Here is a 10,723-nt window from a genome sequence, read left to right as displayed (position 1 = left end):
AAACTAATACCTGCTAGCTTGAATGAAATTTGACTGTTAAACAGGGTATGCCATTTGTTTATTAGTTCTAAGGGGTCCACAGCCATCAATGTTTTCTCACAGCCCTAGAGGTTAGACTGGTGAAGAAGCCACCCAAGCTTCCTTCATTTACATTCACATTCATGGCTTTTGTATGGCAGTTGTATTCAGAGTAATTTACACATGTTACAAAGGTAGGAGAATGTTGAGTTGGAGAATCTTGCTCAAGGACTATTATTGATATAGAAACTGGTTTGCCACTGGACGAGTAAAGGTGCCACTACTTCATGTATTCTCTGTTTTCTCTGTTCTCTGTCCATTCCAGCTGGGGAACAAAGTATTCTAAGGCTGTATGTACAGGCTTTAACCGGAGTGAGTGTCAGCTAGAGTTTTAGACGGACTGGAGAGACCAGACCAAAGGTGGGATCTGGAGTGGGATATTAACATCCTTCTCCATCCCAACCTCCTCACCCCAACAAATACATTTACAATACTACCTCAGTCAGACATGCCAAAGACCAAGACCTTTTCTGTAAATTCAAGGTTAGAAGACACATTTTTGGCACGTGGATACCCAAGATATAGCACAATAATGCCTGTTTTTTTTACCATGTCCGAGGAGCTCTGTGGAATAAAAAGATTCTATGTAGGAGTCCTGTGCAATGTAAGGGTACTGCTTAGGGACCCTGTGCAATGTAAGGGTACTGCTTAGGGACCCTGTGCAATGTAAGGGTACTGCTTAGGGACCCTGTGCAATGTAAGGGTACTGCTTAGGGACCCTGGGCAATGTATGGGTACTGCTTAGGGACCCTGTGCAATGTATGGGTACTGCTTAGGGACCCTGTGCAATGTATGGGTACTGCTTAGGGACCCTGTGCAATGTAAGGGTACTGCTTAGGGACCCTGTGCAATGTAAGGTAACAATTTAGGGACCCTGTGCAATGTAAGGGTACTGCTTAGGGACCCTGTGCAATGTAAGGTAACAATTTAGGGACCCTGTGCAATGTAAGGGTACTGCTTAGGGACCCTGTGCAATGTAAGGGTACTGCTTAGGGACTCTGTGCAATGTAAGGTAACAATTTAGGGACTCTGTGCAATGTAAGGGTACTGCTTAGGGACCCTGTGCAATGTAAGGGTACTGCTTAGGGACTCTGTGCAATGTAAGGTAACAATTTAGGGACCCTGTGCAATGTATGGGTACTGCTTAGGGACCCTGTGCAATGTAAGGGTACTGCTTAGGGACCCTGTGCAATGTATGGGTACTGCTTAGGGACCCTGTGCAATGTAAGGGTACTGCTTAGGGACCCTGTGCAATGTAAGGGTACTGCTTAGGGACCCTGTGCAATGTAAGGTAACAATTTAGGGACTCTGTGCAATGTAAGGTAACAATTTAGGGACTCTGTGCAATGTAAGGTAACAATTTAGGGACCCTGTGGAATACGAGAGTGCTGATTAGGGACCCTGTGCACTCATGTTGTGACCGCTAACACTGCAAACTACTTCGCAAATCAGCGGACTGTTCCTATGACCAAGTAGCCAATCGTAGCGCAGGGGGCGGGGTTTCCTGGGAGACGGACAGCAGACGGACAGGAAGCTTCCCCCTGTGTGTTTGGACGTGGAGAAGCAGGAGCTGCGATACTGAAAGTAAGTGAGGCTTCTTCACCCTGTTCACACGCTGCTCTTCCCCGTCCTCTCCTTCAGTGCCTCCCAGAAGAGTTTTGCGTTTGAAAACTATGGTGTAGAATCGGTGTAGAAGACGACATAAAAGCCACCTTAGCTGAATAGGCTAATGTTAGCCGTTAGCTCTTGTGCTTGTTCTTTCAATAAAGATGTTTCTAGTCTGGGATTCATAGTTAATTTAGTATCTCATGAAGATTTAAAGTGCTGCTACTGTCGAGCAAACCTGGTCCCAGAGACTCATGCAGGTGATGTGAAAATCTGAAAACCCTGCTGGAAAAAAACAGCCTGGCCAGCTCAACCTGGTCAAGCTGGTTGACCAGCATAGGACATGTTTGATGAACAAGCTGGTTGACCAGCCTGACCAGTATGACCAAGCATGACCGAAAGCTTACCAGCATGGGGTTTGTTTTTGTCTGGATAATCAGCTTGTCCACCACCTTGACCATCAAAGACCAGCTTAGACACCTGAAACCAGTTACCAGCAAAAGCTGAATTTTCAGCAGGGCAGGTACAGATATACTGTAAGATGTACATTGTGCAAGGGAGTGTTCAAGAAAGCCGGATTTGTCATTTGTCATGTCTGTCATTGCCACTCACATCTTTGCATTTTTGCAGATTTAACTCTTGGCTTAGGTTTTCTGGCTAAACTAATAAATCTTGCCTTGTGAAATATCCCCCAGATTCGCCTGTAAATATGTTATGAAGGTAGAGGTGTCACCGTACACTAGATCAGTGGTTCTTTGATGCCTATAAGAAAGGAAACTTACCAAAAAGAGACTGTTGTCCATTTTTGTGTGAACTTTATTTTTGCCATTTTCAAATATCTACACAGTGTCACTAAGTGTACATGCATGTACGTTTTATGAATATCCCTGTTTACGCTGCTTTCAAATTGATATTAAATGTAATCAGTGTATGTTGGGGATGATTGTTTCCAATGAATTGGTTCAAACATGTCCAGATATTGTTTGCTCAGTTTGGAAATTTTGAAATCAGTCTTTGCAAGCACCATTGTGCTGTGGTTTTGAGTCTCCCTGATGGCCTTGATACTGATTTCCAAAGTTTTCTTGTGGCAAACTGTTCATCATTAATTTCCTGCCCTTCATTAGCAGAAAGCAGAGCATGTCTGTGTTCAGCTCTCCAGTATAATCATATGAAGAAAAAAATAACTAGACTGCAAACATCACCCCTTCATCTTTTATTTATAGAGACTTTTTATTTCTATAGCAAGCAGCTGTTGGTCATTGAGATTTATTTGAATCCTTCTCAAGTGTCAGTGTCGTCTTTATCAGAGCAGAAGTGGTACTCTTGAAAAACCATGTCACCAGGTTTTACCAAAAACTATAAGCTACAGTGTGGTAGGAGGTGCACAGAGCTTGGCCTAACACTAACACTCTCAATAACACTCTGCTCTTTCTGTCTCTTACAGGTTGTGTTTGTTGCATCACTAGTGACACTACGCTCCCTGGTTAATTGGTATGTATATCACTCTTTAGGAGATGGCCAATACATTGATGTTTTTGGCTTTGTTAAATCTTCAGTACAAGTATTAAAAAAAGATTACCTACATGGTGTATTTTGGCATTGGCATTTTGCTAATGCCTTGTTTAGGTTATCTTGAATCTTACACCTTCTTACACCTACAACTTTGTGAACTCAAGTCCTTTGCACACGTTGCAAGTTGCTGGCAATCACGGTGTCAACCCCCCACTCGTCCAAAGCCCCCCAGTGACCAACAAACCCATTTTCTGCCAGTTTAAATTTCTGGGGTTTGTTAGTTGATTTATATCATGCAGGAAAGCATGTACGTGTAGAAATGCCCTCCAACTATTAAAATTTGGTTTGGTTTTTATAAATCATGTTCTGTTCACATATTTATTTGCTGACCTGCTGAATATATATTGTCTACCTCTTTGCCCATCATGTAAATGTAAGAGTTCATTGGTGGTGTTCATTCCCATAATTAAGACCCACATTACTTCTCAAACCAAACTGGTTTTCTCTAGTGACCTTATGATGGAAGTAAAGACAAATGAATTCTTTCTTTTAAAAAAAAAAAGTATTTGTTGCATTTCACATTCATTTAATATTTTTTTCCTTCTTCCTCCAGAAACAAATGACCTCCTGGCCTGTCCTGCTCCTAGGGTCCTCGTTTCAATACAGTGTAAATAAACATACTTCCACCAAATAACATCAAATAACATCAGGAGGTGCTAATGAGTGATATGTAAAACTGCTAAAATGGGGGATATTAAGTATGAGGTAATGACATCTGAAACAAGCTCCAGTACTCAGCCTCTGTACTCTGGTACTGTCAGTACTGATACATCTGGCAGACGTCGACAGAAAAATGCAAACAAGAGAAAAACCCATCAGTGCTCAGACTGTGGAAAGAGTTTTCTTAAAAAAAGTGCTTTGGAAAGACACCAGCGGATTCACACCGGTGAGAAACGGTATCACTGCTCAGAATGTGGGAAACGCTTTAATGTTGAAAGTAATCTCAAAACACACCAGCGCATTCACACCGGAGAGAGGCCGTATCACTGCTCAGTGTGTGGGAAGACTTTTGCCCTGCAGGGTAGTCTAATCCGACACCGGCGTATTCACACTGGAGAGAAACCATATCACTGTTCAGACTGTGGGAGGAATTTTAATAATGAGAGTAATTATAAAACCCACCAGCGCACTCACACAGGAGAGAAACCCTATCACTGTTTAGAGTGTGGAAACAGTTTTAAACGTCATCGTAATCTTCAGATACACCAGCGCATTCACACAGGAGAGAAACCGTATTACTGCTCAGACTGTGGCAAGAACTTCATGTATGTAAACACTTTAAAGTCACACAAATGCATTAAGAAGGAGACTGAAACATATGAGATATGTTAGCTAGAGGGCTGATAATATTGTAAGAAAAATAAGTTCTGATCTCTGAGTTGTCCAGTATGATTATGTGAGTATCATGCATATTCTCAGTTGCTGATGTATAAGGTACACCTACACTCACTCTGTTTTTTTTAAAGTTACCATTCATTTTATGGTTGGTATAGTGTTGCAGGTAATGCATCTGCTGCTCACTTGGCAGGCTGTAGTTTAATTCCTCATCTGGCCAAACAAAACAGTACCAATACCAGTATGTTTTGAATGCTGTAACCCAGGGGTGGGCAATTCCAGTCATGTAGGGCCGGATTCCTGCATTTTTTGCAGATCTACTTCAAGTCACCTGGTATTTGCCAGGTTTAGTAAGTGTGTTAGAGCAGGTAAATCAGTAAATTGTGCTGGGCTCTGGCCCCCATTGCTGACTCCTGATGTAACCTATATTCCTTTTTTTAAAGCTTCATGGATGAAGGCAGATGAATGGCTACTTAATTGTGTGCTATTTGTGTTTACCATGCATATATGATTGTAATTGCAGCAACTCTGTGACAATCACAATGATTTTGTGACATCAATTGTATAATGAAATAACTTTTTAACCATATTTATCTTCAATCATCAGAAATCTGTTCCTGCCCTTGAAAACATCTAACATAAGCAATGGTATAATTCTCCTAAAATGACCCCGGTGTTTATTTGTTGCTTGAGATGTGCAATGCCAAAATAGGGTTAATAATTGGTTATATACATTGTTGCTGCCACCCTGCAGAAATAAATAAACTGAGTTTCTTACATTAAGCATAAACAATTCTCATTTTTCCTTCTGATTATTACTGCTGTGAATATAATTCCTAATAGAAGACGACTTAACTAATAGCAGCACTGAAAGTGTTTTCTTTCTTCATACAAGGGCAGCAAGGTTTCATGGAACAGATTCTTGTTGTGATGAATTGTTTTGCAATGTTGACATTATCAGATCCCATTCCAGTCAGCAGAGCTACATGCATATGCAGTATATAAATATAGAGTGAATAAGGTCTTTGCAGAAGAACCTCACTGAGAGCATGAGCACCACTTATTTTCCAAATGCAGCCAGAATTTATAATCTATCACATGTTTTTAATTCTAAAATGTTTGATACCTCTGATGCCAATAGCAATTGGTTCTGAAGCACAGCAACATCATTTTAATACACTTTAGAAAAACCTGGACTGAATTTTCAAAAAGTTAGCATGGAGCCTAAGTCAAATATATATTATTTACCAATATAGTTATACAAAAGCTGATTTGGTCGTATTTGGCCTGCTTGTTTGTATTGTGTAAAGTATTATTTAATGCCTGACTTGTTATAGGCCACCTTATTGTCAGCCTGGAGGTGCCGACACCCTGCCCTGCACGTTTTAGTGGACTCCCTGCTTTAACACCCCTACAACTCTGTTTAGGAGCTGATTAGTTGAATCAGTTGCATTCAGAGCAAGGAAAGCACTAAAATGTGTTGAGAAACAGTGGTCTCCAGCCCTCCACGGGAGAGCTACCTCTTGCAGGTTTCCACACAATCCAATCTAACATACTCTACTCAGCCAATTAGGGACTTTTGAAGTCAGTAATTAGTTTGATCAGGAATGTGAATATTTTGTGTTATTTAAAAATTATTTTAAAAGTAAGTGTGCTGGATTGTGATCAGAACACTTATGACAAAATCCTAAGGCATTGTTTTATTTTTTATAATATTTATGATTGCCCTGCTAAAAATATTGGTAGGTGGTTTCAGATAATCTAAGATGATCTTTGATGGTTAAGGTAGTTCCATCCAGGCAAAAACATATCATACACTGGTAAGATGTCTGGTTAAACTGGTTAGTAGGCTGAGTTTAATTAACCAACTGGTTAATCATCATTACCAACTTCACCAAGCTGGTTGCCAAGCTGATCATACTGGTGGACCAGCATCATGCTGGTCATCAAGCTTGTTTATGTTGGTCATGGTGGTAGACCAGCTAGTCCATCAAACTCAACAAGACAAAACAAAAACATATCCTATGCTGGTCAAGAGCTAAGCTGGTCGCCCAGGCTGTTCTTTCAGCAGGGTGGCAAACTGGAGGAGGCCGGTCAGTAGTAGAGAAGGCGGGGTCTGACATAAACAGGGAGGAAGGCTTCCGTCTGGGAAGGACAGAATCAGGCGCTGCGCTACAATTAAGGAGTAACATCCAGAAGAAGAAGAAGGTAAGAGGCTGTTTAATATGTGTCTGTACTGTTTTACTGACCTTCACAGAAATGCCTGCAGAGTAGGTTTTGTAAAGTAGGATGCAGGGAATGGAAGCAGCCTTTATCCCAACTCTGCTGAATGGGCTACTGTTAGCCATTAGCTCTGATGTCTGTTTGGATTGGTTGGGCTGGTTTGTTTTGGATGATGATGTTTGATGCTTGAAGGAATACCTCTATCTGTCGTGAAGATTTAAAGTAATGTGCTTAGAAACCCAGTTGGTCCCAAAGCTTCATGCATTTTGTCCATAACAAACATGGAAATGTACAGTGAGAATTAGAAAGTGTGGGAGTAGCTTCAGCCCAGGGGTCAGAACACAGGGCTTCACTAACACTCCTGGACCAACCAAACCAACCCCTGTGTTGCAGGAGCAGGCGTCCAGGTCTGGCTATTTGTAAGTAACAGTAAAGCTGAAACATCCACCTCAAGACCAGGTTCAGTTGCTAGCTGTTCTTTAATAGTCTTTAATAGTCAAGGTGGGAAAGCACCCCTATGTTGGTAAGCAAGCTGGTTACACTGGTTAGCTCTTGACCAGCCTAGCTAGCATGCCCATGTGGGACCTGTATGGGTAGCCCAACTGGGAGCCAGAAAGTTTTGTCCTCGGGTTTGATGTTTGATGGATCTCCACCAGGGTCAGTTGAGGAACCAGGAGGGGTTAAGAAAGAGGACCCCGTGGGTGGTACCATTTGGGAAGCCCGACTGTGTCCCAGTAACAAAGTATCTACAAACACATTCAGAGCCTGTGCCCATCTGGATCCCATTTAGCCCAGGTTACACTCGTAAGCCCCACACGAGCATGTTGGCTGGCAGCATAGGGTTTGTTTTCATTTCAGTTCGATGGACTAGCTGGATTTTCATCCTGACCAAGATGGTCAAGCTGCTTGACTAGTTTGGAAAAGCCACTTATGCTGGTCAGGCTGTGCTTGGTCTGTGCTCGTTTAGCACAGTAGTTACTACATATTGATTTCATCATTTAGTCCTATTTTGGTAATTGCTTTTCTTTCTGGGATTATTCTCTTTGACCGTTTGATTTCATCAAGCACACGTTTAGTCTGTCACTTCATCTGATGTACATCATAAGCAGTAATAAAGTATTCAGTGGTCTCCAGAGGATTCTCTTTAGTTGGTCAAGAATCAATCAGTGTCTGTCAACTAATGTTATTTACAAATTCTTGAAGAGAACATCACATTTAAACCACTATTGATCCTCAGTACAGCAGTACTGACAGCCCTCTGTCAAATGTACATCTAACTAAACTAAACTGAGACAGACCACATTTTATGAGTAATCAACTCTCCATCCCTCCCTCCTTCCTTCCATCCCATTTCTCAGATTTGTGCATGCAGCTGCTAAAAATCACACAAACTAAAGATGTCTGTTTGAGTCATGGTGGGGGGAAATGCAAGAAAACATTTAATTAAGTAAATATAAACCATTAAAGTTAACAGCAAACGTTGGTTACATTTTTTTTTTTTCTCTTCCAGAAACAAAGGGCATGCAGGCGTCATGCATGTGTCAGGAGGTGCCAGCAAGAGCAAATTAAATGTGAAATGATGGCATCTAAAACCAGCTCCAGTCCTCTGCAGCTGTCTTCTGGTCCTGTTCATACTGATGCAGACAGACAAACACTGAATAACACAGACGAAAGTAAAACTCACCAATGCTCAGAGTGTGGGAAGAGTTTCAGTCTAAAGAGGAATCTCCGACAGCACCGCCGCATTCATGCAAAAGAAAAACCATATCACTGCTCGGACTGTGGAAAGACTTTTATCCAGCCAAGTGTTTTAATGCGACACCAGCGTGTTCACACTGGAGAGAAACCATATTACTGTTCAGACTGTGGGAAGCGATTTAGTCAACCAAATCATCTCCAAATACACAAGCGCATTCACACAGGAGAAAAACCATATCATTGTTCATACTGTGGAAACCGTTTTAGAGACAGAAGTACTCTCAGAAAACACCAGTACATTCACACTGGTGAGAAGCCGTATCACTGCTCAGACTGTGGAAAGTGTTTCAATCAGCAGAGTACTCTACAACAACACCAGCGCATTCACACAGGAGAGAAACCGTACCACTGCTCAGACTGCGAGAGGAGTTTTAGTCAACAGGCCCACCTCCTACTACACCAGCGCATTCACACCATGGAAAAACCGTATTACTGCTCAGAGTGTGGGAGAAACTTCAGGCATACAAAATGTTTAAAAATACATAAATGCATTAAGATATGATGATTGCCAACAGCCTGCTGTTATCGTCATGAAATCAAAGGTCCTAAACTCTGTGTGAGAGTACACGATTGTGTGAACGATGTAAATGCATGCAGTTTTTGGCATGTGTTTCCAACCAGTCATATTGTTGTTATACATTACATTACATTAAGTTTCCATTTAATTCCCTGTTCTCAGTGCAGGTGAACAGCAAGTTTAACTGAATGAATTATTCTTTTTTTATTTCATAAAAATACAGTTAATGCCTAAACAGTACTTCTCTCCAAATGTAAAATTTTAGAGTTAAGTAAAGGACCACCATGCAAGAGATCTGAGGTTATTCGCTTGTTAGGGCTATGGCTTGTTCAGTGACCATTAAGAAAAGCCAGATGATTCACATTTCAAAGCTTTCTGAAAAAATTGATTCTTCCAACCTTGTCCCAAAAATCATAATTTATAAAATATAAGCTAATATCATATGTAGAAATACAAATGGGCTTACATTATACCAGGGCCCCAAGCCTTTTATCTTTTTTCACCATTTAAAAAATAATAATTTAGTTTGTTTCTAGGAAACATATATACCCCTGCTCTAAGATGCACATGTGAGGTTTAGAAGGATTGAAAAGTTAACATCTAAAGAAGATTCCATTTGTCATAGCTGTAAAGTATTTAGCAGTGGTAGGTTCTTTTGGATCTTCCAGAGCAACGCTTCTCATGGGTCAGATGATGTCATATTCTCTGGACAATCAATGTCTCGACTGATACACACTGATTCCATTCAGCATGTTAACAACCAGTGTCCTATAATGATATTGGGACCTGTAGTTGACATGGGTCAATATCATTTGTTAACAAATCATAACTGGTTCAAATACTCAAGCATTTTCAAGCATTTACATGCTTATGTTGTGCTTTTCATTGACCATACAGAAAGTGTTGGAAAGATGTTTGTATAAGTAAATAAACCAGCTTCTGTCCAGACTTAGCCGAGTAAGATAATGTTCACTATTGTTGGACATGTGAAACCCTTCGTCCAAAACTGTAAAAATATGTTTCAGAGAATGCTCTGATATGATACAATGTCTTTTGGCAAGCACTGAAACAATGTGCAAATTCTCATTAAAACTGTTCCAATCGGGGATAAACATTAGCACCCCTCAACAATCAACAGTGGCCTTGGGGTGGTAATAGTGGATGTTGTGTTGGTGCCATCTATTGGAGCAAAGTAGGTACTGTGGTCAAGTTTTCTCAATAAACCCTTTGACTGAACAAGCAAACCATGGGGAGATGCAAAAGTCTTTTTTTTCTTACCATGTCGCTGCAAAAATTGATGATGGGATATTTTTAAACCTCATGCAGATTCCAAGATTTTACATTTCTGTTGGTTGAAAGTCTGGACTTTAACCTGATCTTCTGAAATGTTAAAATTTATAAAATATAAACCAAAAAAATCATAGGTCAAAGCCATCCAGGACCTGGGGCATTTTTCTAAAAGTGGAAAAAACAAAAAAGAAAAAAATGTTTGGATTTTAATCTGTCAAGACGGGCTGATTGTAGGACATCTCCCCCAACAGTGGAAACTCAGAATTAGAAGAAAAAAACAAAAAACATTTACAAGCTGTAATCTTAAAGGAGATGTTACAAAGCACTGATCCAAACTTTGGATTT

General features: G+C 40.7%; 1 protein-coding gene across 1 annotated transcript; it reads left to right on the top strand.

Moving 5' to 3' along the window:
• The first annotated feature begins 1,590 nt into the window (after nt 1–1,590).
• LOC140562044 (uncharacterized) lies at nt 1,591–10,287 on the top strand. Its single transcript, XM_072687405.1, has 6 exons — nt 1,591–1,662; nt 3,128–3,174; nt 3,809–4,586; nt 5,034–5,047; nt 6,662–6,798; nt 8,324–10,287. The coding sequence occupies exons 3-6, from the start codon at nt 3,940–3,942 to the stop codon at nt 9,071–9,073; spliced, it is 1,548 nt and encodes a 515-aa protein (XP_072543506.1). The 5' UTR covers nt 1,591–1,662; nt 3,128–3,174; nt 3,809–3,939; the 3' UTR covers nt 9,074–10,287.
• The last annotated feature ends 436 nt before the right edge of the window (nt 10,288–10,723 follow it).

Source organism: Salminus brasiliensis, chromosome 9, assembly GCF_030463535.1.
Source record: "Salminus brasiliensis chromosome 9, fSalBra1.hap2, whole genome shotgun sequence".
Taxonomy (NCBI): Eukaryota; Metazoa; Chordata; class Actinopteri; order Characiformes; family Bryconidae; genus Salminus; species Salminus brasiliensis.
This window is presented reverse-complemented; position numbering and strand designations above follow the sequence as displayed.

Coding starts and splice junctions, on each gene's coding strand:
- LOC140562044 (XM_072687405.1), top strand. CDS start 3,940: ATGGGGGATATTAAGTATGAGGTAATGACATCTGAAACAAGCTCCAGT. Junction 6,799..8,323: donor ACATCCAGAAGAAGAAGAAG/GTAAGAGGCTGT, acceptor TTTCTCTTCCAG/AAACAAAGGGCATGCAGGCG.